This window comes from Festucalex cinctus, chromosome 1 (genome assembly GCF_051991245.1).
Source record: "Festucalex cinctus isolate MCC-2025b chromosome 1, RoL_Fcin_1.0, whole genome shotgun sequence".
In the NCBI taxonomy this organism is placed as follows: Eukaryota; Metazoa; Chordata; class Actinopteri; order Syngnathiformes; family Syngnathidae; genus Festucalex; species Festucalex cinctus.
Window position 1 is genome coordinate 12,114,523 of NC_135411.1, and position 19,968 is coordinate 12,134,490.

Sequence of the window (19,968 nt, forward strand, 5' to 3'; positions counted from 1 at the left end):
GAGAGAGTGAATGATGAATCAACGGATTTGCGCAACCATTACCGAAGCGTAGGCTTTAAACATACTAGAAACTAAATTAACAAATTATCTTTATGAAACTCAATTGAACATTTGGCACACGTTTATCTAAATCGATACAAGAACAGAGGTCCTTAAATTAGTGACGTCAGTAAGCTGTGTTCTCGTCAGATGTGCCACGTCACGTCATTTTACCATCAAAGGTTATTAGCAAACCCATTCAAAGTCTAAATAAGAATTTATGGAGTACTAGTGTTTTAAATTAATGGAATACTTTTCTTCACTTCCCTGCCACTCATTACAGAAAAAAACAAAACAAAAAAAAAACATTTCCAATATGCCATTCATCAATATTTAAGAAAAGTCAATTTTGATTTACACTGTATTAGAGGTAGAAGCTAATTTTGTTACACTGAGCTGCACGAGAAGGCAAAAAGTATTAGAATTATAAACATTCTAAAATAATACCTGAAAAGTCAACACGCATTTGGAGTAACAAAGAATGTTTTTATTCATTAAATACAAAAAAGTCCAGAAGAGTGATGACAAAAATAGAATAGAAAAAGGCACAGTTAATTAAAAATCCACACTGTGCCATAAAAAATAAAACGGCTTCTTTTCGTTGTCTTCTTCAATTGTGGCTGAAAATAGATGGTTGTCCTCTCTGACATGGTTCTGATGACAATACACTCAAAAGACCCTAAATCCCTGTCCCCCTCCCTCCCTCCCCCGTGGCAGTATTAATGGCTTGGCATGAGGAGCAGTGTTGAGGTCGACGTTTCCCTGTAGCATTAAAACGAAGGCCTGCAAGGGAATACGAAGCAGGGATTAGATTCGGGATCCAAACGGGAACGGCGATGTGGGTGGAGGTGCACACTCACCAAAATGAGCATGGCAGGTTCATAAGAAGGAGCAGACCTTCTGCGGCCTGAACGGGTTGGTGCTGGATGACACGCCGGTCAGCAGGGGGTCTTGCAAGGCGTTCTGCAAGCAGAACTGCTGGAGGTCCGCGGCCGCTTGGGACACCTCGACAGCAAAAAGAAAAACAATATGAATAAAATAAAATTCACAAAGTAAATCTAAGACCTCAATCAGGTTAAAAAAAAAAAAATGTATAGGACCTGAAAATATATATTTTTTAAATCATAAAACTGACATGGCAGATAGTGAATAGTTCTTACAAAAAGAGGCTTAAAGCCATTTATTTCTCCTCCCAGTTGATATTTACTGTTAAACTGAACATATAAATAAAGCAAACTAAATGTGTTTAAAACAACCATGCAATGTTGCCTTAGGAAATTTAGTTATTGCTAACACACGTTGCCAAATGCCATGAACGGGCTAACAAACAACAACAATAAAAAAAAAAAATTAGCACACTAGGAGCCGCTGAATTAATTATCATGATGCAAATATACAAATTCCTTGCAATCCACAAATATTTAATTATGTTATGTTATGCTACTTTCGACTGTGCACTGAACAGTGGTGACTCGCTTTGAGTTGGGAACTGGCCATTGAAAACAATCACTGAACCAGAATATGCGCGTTTGAGTCAGAACGGGTGGAAAGTGACGTTTAAAAGTTTGATATTGTTGTCATCTTGTGTCGCCAAATTAAGCTTGCAGGAAGTGGCTTGCAAATATGAATGTTTTCCAGCATCGTTAGTACCATGTTAGAGACACATTTTGTAAAAGCTGGAAAAATAGCAAGCATGAAGGCGAGCTGTGGATATTTTGCCGTGACCCGCAATCCTGCTAGTATTATTTTGCCATGTTCGGCTCCGATTGGTCAATTGTTGGACCAAGTCATGCACTGGGTGTGGTTCCTTCCTCATTTTAACTCTTTCTGTGGATTTTCACAAATTTATTTATTTTTTTTTGCCACAAATACAGTGCTGCTATCGGCATTATCATCCTAAACCTAACCATAACCATCAGAGCATGGGCTGTTATCGGCATTGCCTGCCGAACCCTAACTATAACCCACAGAGCATAAAGGCTGTTGTCAAGAAATTATAACATTTAAAAAAAAAATAAAAAAATGTACAGAGTGGGATTCAAACTCGAGACCCATACTTGTGGTATGCCTGCCATAACAATTATACCACAAGCTTGTACACGTTCACTGGCGCAGAATTTGTACTTGTAGTTCTCACGTCATTCACAGCAAAACCGCATTAGTAGGATGGTTGCTGGTCACGGCAAAATGTCCACTTTGTTGGCAAAAAAATTCTATTGTGGAAAAAAAATAAATATATATATATATATATATATATATATATATATATATATATATATATATATATATATATACACATTTAATAAAAACTTGTAAAGTTATAATAAAAGATGCACACATCAAACATTTATATTTAAAAAAAAAAGGTGGTGGTGGTGGGGAGGGGCTTAATTGCAACTTTATTACAAAATTATTTTCAGAAGTTTACAAATTTACAAATTGCTTAAAAAAAAAAACTACATGTTTTCACCCACAAGTACAAAATTATTGTCGTAACCTACAATTGTTTTCGACATCTACTAATTCTCACATTTTGGTTGCATGCACGAGTTTTTAATTGTGTACGAGATACGTTTGCACCCCAAATTTACCTCCAAACTTATCAATCTAGTTCTCCCAAGTTGCATTCAAACACCAAATGAAAGAAACCTACGCAACCTCGAGTAGATGTAGAATTGACTAGTTATTCTTAAGTGAACATTACAGAAGTAAATCCAAAACTTCCCCTTCTTTGTCAAAGCAACGCCCTCTGGGTGCCGGTTGACTAATGGCTAACTTGTGAGAGGCTAACGCTAGCACAGGAAAATGTAACGGTCGAAGACACTCGGCCCGGAAAACAATCCCGTTTGCTCGTTACCTTCACTCTGTTTATGCTCGCCTCGAAGCGCAGCTGCTGTACGACTTTTCTCATGGCTACAAGGTTGTTGGAACTCGACATAGTTGCTGTGCTTTTCGGCTAGTTGTGGGGGGCTGCGAGGCTTCGTTTCTGGCTGGGCTTTTGGATGGAAGGAGACGAACGGAACGATGGCGATGACAACTTCCCGTTTGGGCTGTGGGCTGCAATGCGCGTTGAGGACACAAGGAGGTGCTAGAAACAAAAGAATGTTACTGTAAAGCGAATTCAAAGTTTTATTTTCTTTATATATTTTTTTAAATACATATGTTTGAAGATAATCTCCTGATATAGCATTCAACACTAATATTCACCCTTTCAGTTGTCCGGAATTTTTGGGCGTGGCCAAGACTGTCCAACAACAACAACAACAACAGGCCTTCTTCTTGGAGATTTATCTAGCAAATTATCAACTCTTTTCCTGTAATCGATAAGAACATCAATCAACATTTAATATAGTTTACCTACTATTTCCACTGATGAAGAGTCACTCACCACTTCATCCTTCTCCCGCTGACACTGCCAGCAGTGCTGCTGCTACTAGAATTGTTTTCTTTTTTCTTGTCCACTCCACTGACATTACTCTATTTTCCTCACAACTTTTTCCTGAATCAAGTCTTCACACATGCAATATAGTCCATTGCATGCGAGAGGGAGCAGTCGAACTTATTATTAAATCGATTAAAACGCATTAATTATAATTACCAAGGGCCCCTGGAAATCTCAGAGCACCAGCCAATTGCCAGTATTTGTCACATAAATTAACCCAATAGTGCAACTGCAATTAACTGATATTTAATTTATTATAATTTTTTTTAACAGTTTAATCTCACAACTGTAAATGTTCTTAAATATCACTTTCCAAAACACTGCGACACACAAAATAAATTTTTTGATGAGTATCAATCGTACGCTCGGTGTTATTGATATCTGGTGATGAAAGATGCTGAGGAGTGGGGGGGGAACCCCCCCCCCCCCCCCAAAAAAAAACATGTACAATGTCTCCTTTAACTAAAAATTATATCAGTTTATTAAATCAACTGTGATTGTCCATATTAACTTTGTAAAAATTCAAACAAAAGCAACCTTCAATTCAATAAGAAAAAAAAAAATGTCAATACCAGAACAGCGCAGATTTTTTTTAAAGTGCTCTCGTTCATTTAGCAACTGGTTGGTATGTGCGTAAAAAAAAAAAAAAAAGATTTTATCCACCACATTGACAGGAAGGAGGTACACGGATTGAGTGGTTAAGTGAGGCTGTTATCATCCTCGAGAGAGAAGATACTCAAGTCTCCGCTGTAGACTCGGGTTTTGGCCTTGACTCGCGAGTCTCTCTCATCATCCGTGGTGATGCTGGCCTCCCGCCGGCGTCCTCGATTTGAACACCGAGAGGAACTGAAACGGTGTCACAAGAATTTTTAGCGCACACGGAAATAGTTTCACATTCCTGTGGGCATCTTCTGGATTTGTCTCTTGGCATGAAGCACAATTAAAGTGTCGTGCTGCTGCTGAGAAATGACAGCGTACCTGGAATCAGGGATGAGGCGGAGTGTCCGGTAAAGTTCGGTAGTGGACGGCACCGCGGTGCTTTGTGCCGCAGTATGCTTTGGAGTAGAGAACGACGTGCAGTTCGAGGACTTGGACAGCTGGCTTTTTGCGGAAGACGTCCTTGTCTCTGGCTCACTTCCTATAATGCAATAAAATAAATTAGCACGGCAGACAGAGAGTGGACCTCTGCTAGAGCTAAAATAAATAAATAAATAAATACATAAATAAATAAATGAATAAATTTAAACTTTAGATCATATAAATAAAAAAATAATGCAATTTAAATAAATAAAACCAATATAGTACATCATTTGAATCACCACCAGCAATTATGCATCTTTATTAATTATTAAAAAACTAAAATTACGCACACATACACGTAAAGAAAAAAAAAAAAAAAAAAAAAGGAAAAAAAAAAAAAAAAGAGGGAGCAATGATAAGACGTTGAATCGGTAAGACTACCGAATGAACAATTCTGAGCTCTCTCAAAAAATAGAAGGAGAAAAAAAAAAAAAAAAAACTAAAATTAAAAACAAAATGAATACATAAAAATGCAATATATATAAAAGAAAACACACACAAAAATAATAATACCACTAGCTATCATACATAGAAAATTAGCAATAAATACAAAAAATGAAAAAACAAAAAAATACTAATAATGCAATATAAATAATAAAATCCCACAATTTTTCAAAGCCTCTTAAAAAGTAGACTGAAACTCATGGCCTGGGGGCCATTTATGGCCAGCAGGATGATACTTTGCTGCCGCTACTTGACATCAAAGTTTAAATGTTAAGTTTGTCACCTACAATGTCTTTAAAAAAATAAAACATAAACCAAATCTCTACCATAGCTTCCATAACACAGGTTCATGACACCTTTTGCTGAAAGGTAATCCTTAACTCATTTGCTCCCAAAAACATATAAATACATTCTATTTTAATGTTTTAAGTGTCCCAAACACATTTGTTTTTTTATGCTACTAGAGCATAGAAGGCTTTGATGCAACCTCTCAACTAAAAGGAATGGTTGGATTTTTTTTTTTGTAGTTTTTACACAAACGGCCAGCAGATGGAAGCAGAGCAAAGGACAGGGCAATGTGGGGGGGGGGAGCTCAATTCACAATTCAAAATAGATTTGTGGATAATGATGAAACTTAGCTATATTCTAATGTTAATTGCTGCAAAACAGAAAAAGATAGAAATATACTTTTTTTTTCCTGATGAAAGAAGAAACTCCAATCTTTGTTTTGATAGGCCCCACGTTTTTTATAGCAATAGAACACAATATTCTGTGGGCTTTGCAAAATCAGTCAGAATCCAGTAAAACAGCCGGGAGTGAAGGGGATTGCTTCCGTGAAAATGGCTGGGAGTGAATGAGTTAAGTGAGACCAAGTGAAAGAAAAACATCAGTCACATTCATGCCTTTTTCTAAACCATAAAGCTTGGTGACGAGAACAACCAATGTCAAGAAAAAAAAGAGTTAACAGAACGTTATTTTGTTGTTGCAAACACTGTGGCACCGCGACATCTTGAATGTACACCGGAAATTGCGTTCTGGAGACCCGTGAATGTGTTGAAGTGTTATTAATAAAGATTGAGAATATTCGATTAGTTGTACTTTTATGAACCCATTTTTTCCTGAAAGACGATGCGGCCCAGACACAATCTCCAGTGGTGCCCACATAAATTGAGCTTGAGACCCCTGCTCTAAAAAGATGGGATCTAGCCACCTCCTTCAAGGTCTCAGTTCTGTATTAACGGCACGGACAACAAAATGGGACGACAATGAGGTAGTATCAGAGCCGTAACAATAGCGGGATGGTCTCAATTCTCCCTCCTTGTTGTGCTGAAAGCAGTTTCATGAAGGTGGTTTAATGAGAGTTCTACAGTTTTGGCTTTGATGCGATCACTTTGTAAGATTTGCATATAAAAGAGGTTACTGCCAATTTTGTCATCTAGATTGATTATTCTCTGAGGAACTGTGGTACAAATGTATCTGTTTAGGTGTTACAAGATGGCTGTTGTGAATGATTTAAAAAAAAAAAAAAGACTTACTGATTGATAAGGCACTAAAACCATCAGTCGAGGAACATCGACTACGGTTGGCAAAGGGCGTCATGTTTAAAAACTGACTTTTCAGCCACGAGGCACGGTCCTCCTCAAAAGCCTTTTTCTGCAAGGAGGGATGCAACGACAATTACAATTTTAATCTCAATTTCAAACAGTGAAAAGTGAAGCAATTAGCAAACCTCTCGACCGAGGCGGATGGCGGCCTCAGTAAAGTACGTCCTCTCCCTCTCAAAGTTCCTTTTCTGCTCTTCAAAGAGCCTCCACTCCTCTTTGAGCCGCTCCTTCTCCTCCAGGGTGTAGCAGTCATTGAGGAGCTCGGCCGTCTCGTCGTCGAACGACGTGTTCAGTTGTTGCTGTAAAATATTCAAAGAGACACCCATAAATTTGATCGCAATTTGACGTCTGCATTTGTGCTGCAACTTTTTTTTTTTTTTTTTATAACAAGACTGACCTGGAGGAGTTGCTGTTGCGCGTGAATGAACTCCTTGCACTGTTGAACTTCGCGCCGCATCCGCTCCATTTCGTCCTCGTGGGTTTCCCTCGGGATCACCTCCTTATTGGACTCTGCTTGATTTTGCACTTGGAGGGAGGAAAACAATCACAATATAATTTCAAAATTACAGTACACTCGCTAAATGTAAACATCACAAAAGTGATGGAGTTCAACCAAAATTAAAAAGTACGCCTTTTCACAAGGATGTTTTGCTTTTTTACTGTACAGTGATCCCTTTCTTTACAGCGTGCTTTCTTTTTTCCTTTTTTAAACAACCTTTTTGGTTTGTTTATTTTATTTTTTTATCTTTGCGTGGCCATATCTCTCAAACCCTACGTCCAACCGGGGGCATCCGCCCCCGGTTGGACGTAGGGTTTGAGAAAAAAAAAAACATAATTCTAATGGAAAAAATGAATGTAAATGAAAAACGAACATGAGCATTTATGATAAAGTAAACCATACCAAAAACGGGGAAAAAAAAACAAACGAAAAAAATACACATAATTAACGGGATTTTTTAAAATTAATGCGGATTTCCATTATCGCGGGTAGTTTTTGGAACGTAACACCCGCAATAAACGAACCAGAAGGTATCAGTGATTGAAAAGTGTGTTGATAACCATACAACCATAACTTGAATGTATCACAACATAGGAATGAGTCTGCTCATTACAATAAACTATACAGTTATTTAAATATAATCAAATTTACTTTTACATTGTATGGCAGGTAATCAAAATATTGCTAGTTTAAAGGGGAAGTCAACCATAAACAATACACTAGTCAAACATTCTAATTAATATTACATTTGTGGAATATGAGTAAAGCAGCAAAATCCAGCCATTTTTATCCATCTCAGGGGTCGGCCATTTTGCCGCTTGCTGTCGACTAAAGATGACATCACACTTGCTCAGGGCTCAGGCAATGACAAATCACAGCACACCTGTTTTTGGAAGCTGAGCTGTGGTTGGCTGTTACCTGAGACCTGAGCAACTGTGATGTCATTTTCCCTCGACAGCAAGTGGCAAAATGGCCGTCTTCTGATATTGATAAAAACTGCTGGATTTTGCTGCTTAACTCATATTCCACTAACACAATATTAAGAAAAATACCATATTTAGACTTTGACTTCCCCTTTAAATACTTTATGATGGTTTGACCCTAGACAAAATGAATTCACTTCACATCATTTCCTATAAGGAAAAATACTTTGGATTTAGAAAACTTGGAAGTAAACCAGCTTCACGAAAGACATTATGTTTGTATTTGGTGTTTCTAGCACTCATTGCAAGCACAGATTTTCATACCTTGGTGGTCCAACTTCTCCATGTGGCTCCTCACTTTCCTCCACTGCTGGCGAATGCTGTTGGTGAGCTGCTCCCTTGCTTGGTCACATGAGCGCTCCAGTATTTCCCTGCTGAAGTCACCCGTCTTCTCCTCCCCATCAGAATCCAACTGGACAAAAAAAAAAGAGCTGGTTACTGTATTTTCCGCACTATAAGGCGCACCTAAAAGCCTTCAATTTTTTTCAAAAGCTGACCATGCGCCTTATAATCCAGTGCGCGTTATATATTGATTAATATTGAGCCGCAACAGGTCTCGCTGTCAATACGTTATCGGTGACCCTGCACGATCGGCAGAAGATCCCGCCATCTTGGATCGCTGGCTAATACTAATACTTTCCCTCAGAGAAAATAAAACGGCTGTTTATTCATTTTGGGAGTGAATGGAGTTGTCAGAAAGCGGGTTTATAATCTTTTAATACAGTTTGACTGACCTGTTGACATTCCCTTTAGCGCAGCACCATCTAATGGATGCATAACGTAACCCCAGCCTCTACTGTAGCGCCTTATGTATGGCAAAAGTTTTAAAATATGTCATTCATTGAAGGTGCACCTTATAGTGCGGTGCGCCTTATATATGGAAAAAGTTTTAAAATATGTCATTCATTGAATGTGCGCCTTATAGTGCAGAAAATATGGTACTTACCACAATTATTGGTTAACAATTAAGTGTTTTTCCCGACAAAAAATGAAAATGACAAGAGAGTCAGTTGCCATAGTCAATTTTCTGTCAGACTGGCTGGCTTGTCGCACTGTGCCTCCTATAGGTCAATATTTGTACTACAACAGACTTATGGTTTTGGGGAGAGCACACAAGATGCCCCTGTCATATGTGGGGTCTCAAATATTATAAATATGAGTTAAATATCTTAAAAATTTATGTGTACAGCATTTGATTTTATTTTTTACCATCTCCTGGCTGTCATCAGTGCCTGCTCCTCTGCACGGCGCCTGGCGTGGACTCAGCATGTTCACCATTTCTTTTTTCATCTGCTGCAGGACCTTCTTCAGCTCTGCATTTTCGAGCATCAGCGACCGCTGGCTGGCCTCGTAGTCACGCAACATAGACTTGTACATCTGCCCTTCGTGGCTGCACAAAGTACATTTGATATGAGGGATTCCTCGGGTCCAGTCAAAATGTCACAAGATGGTTGCTCATGATACCTGGCCGTGACTTTGGTTGTCTTCCAGTGGCTCCTTTTGCCATCTGCTCGTCCAAGGCAATTTAGCATGTCAATAGCTAATTTGGACCAAAAAAAAAAAATCTAGTTAAAGAGGAAGTCACCCCCCCCCCACCCACCCCCAAAAAAATAAAAAATAAAAATAATAATAATAATAAAAATATGTTCTATGCAGCCCTACTAGTCTAAATATGGTATTCTGGTTAATGTGTTAATGGAATACGAGTTAAGCAGCAAAAATCCAGCCATTTTGCCATTTGTTGGCGACTGAAGATGACATCAGTGTTGCTCAGGTCTCCGGTAACAAACCAATCACAGCTCAGCTTCAGAAAACAGGTGAGCTGTGATTGGTCTTTGTCTGAGCCCTGAACAACACTGACGCCACCAAACATTTTTCAGTGGCCCGCGACATATGCTAAAAATGGCCTTTGACTCAGTTAAAATAAATTAACAAAAACAAAAATGTTTGGAGATGGTCAAAGTAAGAAGTGAGGGTGTCGAAAGACACAGGTGCCATTAAACATTATTTTAGTTAACGAAAACTAACGAAATAACTAAAAACTAAATTCAAAAAACAATTTTAACGAAAGAAAATATAAACAAAAATGCATTTTAAAAAACGAAAACTAACAAACTACATTTTATGTTTACAAAAATGACTAAAACTAACTATAATTGTCACAAACATGTCCTTCGTTTTAGTGTTTGGTAATTAATTTAATGCATGAGCCTTTGGGGATGATTTCAAATGTGATTTTTTGTAGATTTATTTTGATAAAAACCAGAATAATGACGACTGAAAGTATGTCACACAGAAGTGACGTCATCTAGCAGCAGCCAATAGAAAAGCACCTTCAGATGGCATCGCTCCCATGGTGTTTTTTAAATATTGCGCACAAGTAATATGCATTTAAAAAAACAAACAAAAAAACAAAACAACTAATACTGAAACTAATTAACTCATTCACTGCCTTTGACAAGTATACTTCTCAAATGTATTTTTTAGAGCGGTGCTAAATGGGGGCAAATCTGATTATGCTCCACTGGAAATATCAAACTTGGAAACAACTTTACTGAAGCCCAACCACCGGTAGATGACATCATTGCCCCATTTTATAGGAAATAAACACAGTTTCAGAGTCCATGGGAGAAATGGCTGTATTTTGGCAAACCTACATTTTTCTGCTGTCAATTATAAAAGAACGGGACGGGACAAAAAGTAGGGAGTCTATTCTGTCATTTGGTAGATTCGGTTTATATATAATTATTGAATGTAATATCACGTGAGTATTGAAAATTTAGAAATTTTCTAAAATGGCTGGCAGTGAATGAGTTAAACTAAAACTAAACATTTATTAAAGAACTAAAACTAATAAAAACTACAGAACCACCCTGAAAACTAAATAACTAAATTTAAAAAACAAAACTCAAAACGAAATGAAAACTAAAATAAAAAATTCCAAAACTATAAGAACCCTACTGCCATATTACAAATAAATTAGTTTATGTACTGTAGCATTTTTGCAAAAGCACAAATAAATTTGTGCAATTTTTATGACTATAATCAATTTCTCTTCATAACATTATGTGGCCCTTGCGTCTCTCTGATTTTCTGTATGTGGCCCTCAAATTAAAAAGTTTGGACACCCCTGTTGTAGTCCATTAACGCTGTGCCGCTACTTTCCTGCCACCGGGGGCGTGTTCAGAGAAATAGTCACGTGACGTCAGGATCTCTATTGCAAGCATGGGGACCTAGAAACTTTCATGCGAGTCCAGTTATGACCGACGTACTAAACCACAACATACAAAGCATTAAGTGATGTAATCACCCAGTTTTTTATCTTTTCTGTCCACGAGTAGCTGGCTGAGGCGTTCCTTGAGCTTCGCCGACTCTCTCTCCTTCCTCTTGGCGTCATGGCTGTACTGCGACGCACGGCTGGCAACTATACTCTGCAGCTTCTGAACCTGCAATTAGCGGCATTCGTCAATATTACAACGTGAGCAATAAGACAGCAGCGGGACGTCCTACCTCTTCTTTCTCCGTCTTCAGGCAACTTTGTAGGGTCTTGATTTTGAGTTGGAGCTGCCTTTCGGCCTCATGTAAACCTGATTTCTCCCGCATGGACAGTTCAAGTTGATCCTGGAGAAAAGCGTGACGACTATAGCGCAACTGATTCAAACTATTTAAGTGTGAGATGCTTTAAATAGACACAAAGCAGACCAGAGGCATGCTGACACACTTACCCTAAGTCTTGAATTGCTCATCTGCATGTGATCCAAGGTGCTGGAATTCTTGAGCTGCTTTTTCTCAAGATCCTCTAAAGTGGCCATGATGCGCCTGTGGATCTGCAGCAGCTCGAAAGCGGCATTTAAAGCCGGCGCCGCGCTCAGGCTGGCGCTCCCTACGGAGCTTAACACCATGCATGAGGAGAGACCCAGGGAGGAGAGCTCCTGCGTGTGTTTTGGGGGATATTGGTCAAAACACAAACTCACCAGCTGCATTTTTAGGCATTTAACTCATTAGCTCCCAAAAACGTGTAAATACGTCATATTTTAAATGTTTTAAGTGTCCCAAAGACGTATTTATATGTTTTTTGGTTGTTTTTTTTTATGCCAGAGCATAGAGAAGGCTTTGATGCAATCTCTCTACTGCAGAAAATGGTTGAGTGGCAGCAGAGTATAAAGGATCAACCAGGTCATATTAAAACAGGCTGATTTCCCCACAGTTCTAAGTAGAGGTGTGCAAAATTTCCGATTCTTAGATTATTCACGATTCGGCCGTGGAACAATCGAGAACGATTCACAAACGTCCAAATTCCGATTATATAAATATGCCAAGGGAAGCGAAACTAAAGTGAACCGGAGCGAAAAGTACGCGGAACTGAAACGTAGTAGCATGCGCGGTCTTCGGGACGCTTTTGGGACGGACCCGCCTCGAGATTCAAAACAACAACAAGCATGGCTGAGCTGACCAACCCACCTCTTCGTGAGATCAGACCTGCTCCGAAAAGGCAAACAACTTCAGGCGGAAGTATCAGCTAGCTGGCTGCAGTGCGTCGGTTAGCGTTCTACAGGGCGCCGCGCAGTGATACGAACGAACGAACAGAAAAGTAGTGGCTGGCGGTAATGGCGTCTGACTTTATTCAGAAAAGAGTATTGTGGTGGAAATGTATCACGCTTTTGAAAACAAAAAGTTTTTAGAAGAAAAACGCTTTATTTCCGAGACCCCAGCCAGCTTGCTGGACTATTTTCCTCTCGTCCAACGTCGAACCAGAACGCGTGTCACCGAACGCTGTCAGAAAGACGACAGTGCTGATCGCACACACGGGAGGTGAGGATCAAATTGAGATTCATGTTAAAAAACCCGAACGATCCCATTAATGTTTACACGTTCATGTTTACACAAGTTAAAAAGCAGAAAAGCACTTGAGGGTTGTTTTTTTTTGTACCTCTGAGAAACTTTAATGTTTACATGTTCATCTTTACACAACTTAAAAAGCAGGAAAGCACTTCTTTTTTTTTTAGGCATTTGTATTGAAGTAGTAGTTCACATTGTCTTTCATTTATATCTCAGTGCACTTTTGAGTGGATAAAAATAATATATTTTTGCTCAATGCTATGTTTTATTCTGTTGAAGACTGAATATACTTAAAAGCTGTTGTTACAGAATGAGGACTTGAGTATTTTATTTACTGTTTTGACCTGTTAACTTGATACTGAAATAGTAGTTTATTTAGGCCTGAGAGGACTTTTGTACTATTTTTGTAACTAATGTACGAAACATTAAAAGCACCAAAATACATTGGGTTTTTTTCTGCTGCCTGGGGGGGAATCAATAATCGTTTTATAATCGAATCGTAGCCTCTGAATCGTAATCGCAATCGAATCGTGAGGTGCCCCAAGATTCCCACCTCTAGTTCTAAGCAGAATTGTGAAAAACGATGAAACGTAGCTATGTTCTATTGCTAATTGCTGCACAGCGGAAACAGATAGGTATATACATTTGTTCCCTGATAAAAGAAGAGTCTAATCTCTCTTTTGGTACGTTCCATATTTTTATAGCAATAGTACATAATATTTCTCAGGCCTTGAAAAATCAGTCAAAATCCAGGAAAACACAAAGTGAAAATGGTAGGGAGTGAATGAGTTAACGAGGGCCAATCCAGGTCTTCATATAGACAGACATACAGTATCGGCAACCATACATACTAAGCTTCAGAGAGGGGTCAAAATTAGAAACTAATATCTCCTAGTTTGAAGCAGTGCAGTTCTACAGTACACCACAACAATTCCTAGAGCTCTTGTAGTCATACCTGATTGATGTAGGAAACACACTGTGGGATGTTGTCATCCGTGCAAAAGACCGTGAGCAGATGATAGGAGTTCCTGGACAAAGGCTGCAGTGACACAAGGTTGTTCTGCCTTGACGGCGACATCGTCACATGTGATATGCTGGAGATGTCATAGGTTTCTGATGAAAGAAATCCCAAAACGGCATTAAATCTGGAGTGTTCTCTGAATTAAAATAGGTTGCTCTAAATCGAGAGCACAAATCTGGGTCACCCCTCCCCAAGAACAAAAGAACACCATTCAAAGTGTTCAAAAGGGAAAAATTACCCATAGAGGTGTCTCCTGGCACTGGTGTCCACCGCTCACCCATATCACCAACGCATGAGGACACAAGGATGCTAGGTCACAAGATACCAGCCACAGAGGATTATCTGTCAGCCGGTGGATCACAAGCTCCCACTAGACGCACTGCAACAGAGCATGAAACCGTGAGATGGAGCGGCAATGATAATCTGGACGGAAGTATAGCCCATGCTGGCTTAAACGGCAGATGTGCACCAGACAGGGTGGGATCGGGGGTGGGATTGGGGTTTTAAAGTAACAAAAAAAAAAAAAAAAAGTCAGTCACAAGGCAGCAGATAAACAGAAAATATTAAAAGAGGTGTGGCAGTATTTTCAATAACGTTTATCCTCATTTGAAGTCTATCCCAGCTGACTTTGGGTAAGAAGCAGTATACACCCTTGAATGGTCGCCAGCAAATCACAGGGCACATGTAGTCAAACATTCACACTTGTGAATCTAACATACACGTCTTTGAAACATGGAAAGAACCTGCCATACCAATAGAAAACCTATGCAAGCACTGGGAGAACATGCAAACTAAACTGTGAGCGGCTGAAGCCGAGATTTGAACCCAGTCCCCGGAAATGTGTCACAGATGTACTAACCTCTGGTCCACCGTGTTACAAAAGTAAGAAGATTGTCACATTTCCCCACCAAAACAGAGTATTGTGTTTTCTGTTGCCCCCCCCCCCCTATAGACTATTCACCCTTCGTGGTAGTAATATTTTGATGTCTTACTTGCCAAACCAGCCATCTACTCCCTCTGTTTTATTGCTAAATCTGCATGTGCTCACACGCTGCCCTGCGCGACGCATTAAGGAACAATGGGAAAAATCACTACTTCGTTTCAAGCGGTTCCCTTTGAAGACCTTTTTCAAAGAAAACAACTGCGAGCAGACCTTACTGTATCTATTGTGAAATTGCTATTAAAGAACATTACGGGTAAACGTTTGAGTGGAGAAGAAAAAAACTGTTAATCGGTTATCTCGTGCAAACAGCCGGGGAACACCCAAACGCAGCGCACACTAGTCTCACCTGGTGAAAACGCTGACGTCGGCCAAGCTTCGAAATAGCAAAGTTACTAGACACCAAACAACGTTGAGTGGCATACAAAGAGTGCAAATAATCTTTGGTATTTGAGTTATGTAAAGCAAAGCGAAGGTCTTAAAATTCTGTCTTATCTTCACAACATGGTGTGCTCGGTGCGACAAGCCCAAGGTTAAGGCGATCGCTCTCGAATAGTGTAAACATTCGTCACTGTGAAACAAACCTGAAAATTAATACGTACAAACATAACTAAATTAGTTTTTCTCCGTATATATTTGTGCAAACTGCAGCAAAATGCCACACAATTAAATACACTTACCACTGCAGCGGCGTAAATGGGTCAACAATTGTAACAAAGTAACTAAATTCAACTTAAGCGAAACAAGAACGTATTAAGCCGAGTTTGTTCGTTAATTTGTAAAAGACGACAAAAAAAATGTTACCCAAGGAGAGTAGAACTGAGCAAAAGGAGCACATTCAATGTTTTTCAAGTCTCGAGACAGATAGCCCCGAGCCAAACGCTAATATTATTGGAGGAGCTGTTGCATGGCGACCAGTGCGCCAGCCGCTCATTGGTTCGGACGAATATGAAAGGTGTCAGGTGGAAAACAATGACGTCAGGGAGAAAGTAGTGATACCACTCGGTAAATAAACTTAGTTTAAGCATGATTTCAAAGAAAAATGTAGTGATTATTTATTAGTATTTTCAGAACAAGTAGCCTAGGCTATATGAGAAATTTATTTCAGACAAACAGAGAGGTCCTTCGAGGTGCACTTGGAGGAGCGTACAGAAGCTATTAAAAATGGGCAACCTTAACAGAGAGCACAGAGGGCACAGCAGCCGAGATTGCCTTTACAGTCTATCTTAATCATTTGAAAGATGCCCAAGGTTCAACTTCATTACATTCAGGGCAGAAGCCAGGTTTAAGACGAACAAAGATTGGCTGTCGTCTTACTCTTTACTATGCACAATACAATCAAGGTGTAACTCTTCTTAGTATTATTTGTTTAAAAGCTATTGTAGTTCATCCATGCATGAGTGCTGAATTTAACCAAATGACCTGCTTACACAAATAAGAGGACTGAGACCTCCATCATACAACTTGTAAAATCAGTCATGTAAATATTGAAGAAAGAAAAAAAAAGTGACAGAATTCCACCTTGTTGAAGACCATTGCACACATAGAGCAAGTCAGATGTAGAATTGACCAATTTTACTCTCATATTCTGATGGTTACAACTAATATGATAAGTTTCTATGATTTTATTCTTTACATATAACAATTTGGAGCAGCTTCTCCATACCATGTGGAGGGGCTCAAATCATGTATGTAACCTGCCTTTTGGGCTATCAAATCAGTTTTCTGTAGCAAAAATTTGTGTAAAATAGTATACTGTTAATATAGAGACTTTTTTTTTTTTAGGACCACACAGTAAAAAAAAAGAAGATAAAACATCGCCCTCTGTTGGTTGTTTATACACACACACACTGTATTTGTCTTGGCTGAAAAAGTGTAGCTGAGTGAATACTTTATAAACCGGCTGTTTCGTCACGGCTCTCACAAATAATCACAGTATTGATAACTTTGAGGAAAAACATTTTACCCCCTTTGTATTGTATTTTATTATATTATATACTTTACAGTGAACTTTTGTCTTATTTAAAAAAAAAAAAAAAAAAAAAAAACATTCCAAAAAATATCAGCTTTCTTTCTGGGTGAAACGGATTAATGCCATTTCAATTCATTTTAATAGGAAAACTTGATTTGATATGAGGATGATCTGAGTTCCAAGCATGGAACAAATTAAACATGCAATGCAAGTTAAGGTACCACTGTATTTTCTCTGCTCGGAATGAAGGTCCAAAATTCTAAATTGTGACATGTAAAAATTTGCAAAATGTGAGCCGTGATATAGTGGGAGAGCCCTTTATTCATGTGACAAATTCTACAAGAGGAATGTACTTATTTCCAAGCGCGTAGACTGTTAAGATTCAAATAGTAATAGACACATTTCATCAGGCATCCATTTAAATGGCATGTCAACAGTAATGTTAGCTGTGGTGTATTAACATCTGAATGATTGACATATGTTGATTGACCTAGTAGACTTGCCGTAGTTGAGTCACGTGCTAGAGAAAGAGCATGCGCGGGCATCCAGGCAGTTCAGACTTGGCTCCCTTGTTGTATGTGAATGTGTGTTCCTGCTGTTCGACACATAAAGCCGTTCAAACGTGTGCAACGCCTCGTTATTGGGAACACAACATTAGCTATGGATATTTGAGAGACCAGAAAGTGAAGAAGAAGAGCTGAAAGTGGATGGCACAAAATTAATTTCGATTTTAATTTAAAATGATTACATTTTTGCACAGTACATTTTCTGGGCTTCTGACACCGGTAAGATGGAAAATTGCCAGAGAGATTTCAAACGCCATTACGTGTTACAGTGTCAATATTGTTTATACAGAAACGTGCTTTTACACACCAGTGAAGCCTGAAAATGTTTAGTTTGACTCGATTTTGAACTAGCCTGTTAGTTGTCAAGGTAACAGAGCCTTCGTCTTCAAATACAGTGAACGCTCACGAATGTAATTTAAAAATGGTGCTTTGGCGTCATCTAGTGGCAAGAAACTATGTTGAACTTTTTTTTGTTCTTAACTAGTAAGGGGAGAAGCTTCATTTAATCGGTGCCTAGACTTGTCTATCCCCTAAAGCTTTTCAGTGCAGGAACTTGATATTTATGGGTACAGCGGGTACAGAAGGTTGCCGAGCTACACGCAGAGGTCATCCCCACTGGAAAGGGATGTGATCATCAGTCGGCTGCGTCGACCGCCTGCTCTGCCATCGCCATGACCCCGGCATCCCATCATGTTCTTCAAGTGGCGTTTGAACTTGGAGCCCACTAACACGTAGAAGATGGGATTGAGGCAGCAGTGTGAGAAGGCCAAAATCCTGCTGACGTGAAAGGTGAAGTCCAGAAGGTTGTGGCTGGGGCAGCGCCTAGCCAGGGCCTCAGAATAGTCTGGCGTTTGGGACCATGAGCGTAAAGATTGAAGAAAGACTGTGACGTTATACGGAGCCCAGCCAACGAAGAAGAGCAACATGAGAGTGAAAATCAACTTCAAGGTTTTGTTTTTGCGTCTCCTCGCCGAAGGACGAAGTAGCCTGGATAGGATCTGAGAATAGCAAAAAAGGAATACGCCTGAGCTGAGGACAAAAAGAATGTTCTGCTGGTATCTTCCCCACAAGCTGCTGACGGAATCGTTGTATTCGCAGTCGCTCTCGTCCACAGTGGTGAGGACCAAGGCTGGGATGGCCACCAGGATGCTGGTGGCCCAGATAAGCATGGACGCCAGCATACTGTAAGTGCCTGCTGCTGACACGAGGCTGGACAGCGGGTTGACCACGGCGGCGTAGCGCTGGGCCGTCATGGCAATGAGCAGCAGGGCGCTGCTGGAGAATCCCACGTTGAATACGAAGCTCACAAGTTTGCACGCACTCTCCCCCAAAACCCAGCCCCAGGCGGAGTAGTAGGCCCAAAAGGGCAGCGCCGTCGCAAATAGGATGTCCGACAAGGCCAGGTTGAGGATGAGGGCATTGGTGAGGGTTTTGGCTTTCTCGTACCTGATGACAATCACCACGACCAAGATGTTGCCCAACAGACCGAGCGCCGCCACCACGGAGAAAAAGAGAGGACTGAAGATCCTGTTAAAGTGCGACACGGTGCTTGCGTTGCACACTTCATCTTGGTATTCGTCAGAATAATAATCTTCCCAGCTGTTGCTACTGATTGGTCTTGCAGTGATAGTGGTGAATTCTTCAGCGACAGCCATTTCTGCAGTGGTGAAACGATGACATAAAGTTAGGATCAAACGTATTTGGACAGTGTCTGAATGCCATAGCATTGACAAGGAGAACCACAGTCGCTGATACACTCTCATGCGTTTAATGAACGAGGAAACATTAAAGCAAACCTAAATAAGAAATGAGAACACTTGCAATGAACTACTACAGTAAGCCAAACTCACATTCAGACACTCACACGCAGTCAATACCACGAGTATATTTGATATCTAAAATAAAATAAAAAAAACAATGCCAGATAATTGTAAACAAAGACCTATATATCCCGTTGTAGCATATTTCTTTAAAATTGCATGAAAATGAATGACAATTTTCAATTATCTTTTATATTTCAATACCATTTTATGCAAATTGCTTCCATTTTGAGGGCATTCATTAGAATTACTTTACAAGTTACGACTGCATGAGTACATGTGGCAATAAAGTCACAATATTAGGGATAAGCTTGACATTAATTTACACCCAAAAAAAAGTTGTCATCAAATCATAAATAGTATCAATCGATGATCCAATGTACAGAGAATAGTCCCATTTAAATTGCTTTTAGTGTAGATAAAAAAAAAGGTTATTGACACAAAATGCGATATTAAAAGGTGTAAAATGAATAAATGAATAAATAAATAAATAAAAAGGTTCTGAATTTTAAATGGCAAGAAAATCCAGAGAAAATACCGTACCTGCTCAAATGCTAGTGCACTGCCACTGCTGTAGTTTTAGTTATGTTTCCCCATATGATATGACCCACAACATGTGAGCATCAATTTCACATCAACCACACCCACCGAGTAGTTTCACCTCTAGCTTTTCAAAAGAAATATTCTGTACACATCTTTGTCATCAAATCATCAAATGT

General features: G+C 39.4%; 3 protein-coding genes across 7 annotated transcripts; all 3 read right to left on the bottom strand.

The window, feature by feature from the left end:
• Positions 1-711: 711 nt before the first annotated feature.
• On the bottom strand, positions 712-3,872 carry LOC144016084 (guanine nucleotide-binding protein G(I)/G(S)/G(O) subunit gamma-5-like). The gene is made up of 4 exons (XM_077516754.1): positions 3,247-3,872; positions 2,897-3,127; positions 900-1,044; positions 712-822 (listed from the first exon to the last, which is right to left on the bottom strand). Exons 2-3 carry the CDS (start codon positions 2,975-2,977, stop codon positions 919-921), a joined length of 207 nt encoding a protein of 68 aa, XP_077372880.1. The 5' UTR covers positions 2,978-3,127; positions 3,247-3,872; the 3' UTR covers positions 712-822; positions 900-918.
• Positions 3,873-3,938: 66 nt separating this feature from the next.
• Positions 3,939-15,798, bottom strand: ssx2ipa (synovial sarcoma, X breakpoint 2 interacting protein a). Of its 5 annotated transcripts, none has more exons than XM_077516774.1 (15): positions 15,572-15,757; positions 14,944-15,007; positions 14,190-14,330; positions 13,886-14,043; positions 11,817-12,023; positions 11,602-11,712; positions 11,402-11,537; positions 9,556-9,631; positions 9,301-9,481; positions 8,356-8,503; positions 7,007-7,134; positions 6,735-6,908; positions 6,541-6,658; positions 4,460-4,619; positions 3,939-4,327 (listed from the first exon to the last, which is right to left on the bottom strand). In XM_077516774.1, the coding sequence occupies exons 3-15, from the start codon at positions 14,230-14,232 to the stop codon at positions 4,180-4,182; spliced, it is 1,788 nt and encodes a 595-aa protein (XP_077372900.1). In that variant the 5' UTR covers positions 14,233-14,330; positions 14,944-15,007; positions 15,572-15,757; the 3' UTR covers positions 3,939-4,179. The 5 variants fall into 5 exon arrangements, with proteins under 5 accessions (XP_077372900.1, XP_077372918.1, XP_077372928.1 ...); XM_077516792.1 differs by lacking the exon at positions 14,944-15,007 and adding an exon at positions 15,241-15,475; XM_077516802.1 differs by lacking the exon at positions 14,944-15,007 and having other exon boundaries at positions 15,696-15,798.
• A 1,725-nt stretch (positions 15,799-17,523) lies between these two features.
• Positions 17,524-19,084, bottom strand: LOC144006537 (chemokine XC receptor 1). The gene has a single exon (XM_077505432.1). The coding sequence runs from the start codon at positions 19,082-19,084 to the stop codon at positions 18,023-18,025; it is 1,062 nt and encodes a 353-aa protein (XP_077361558.1). The 3' UTR covers positions 17,524-18,022.
• Positions 19,085-19,968: the final 884 nt, after the last annotated feature.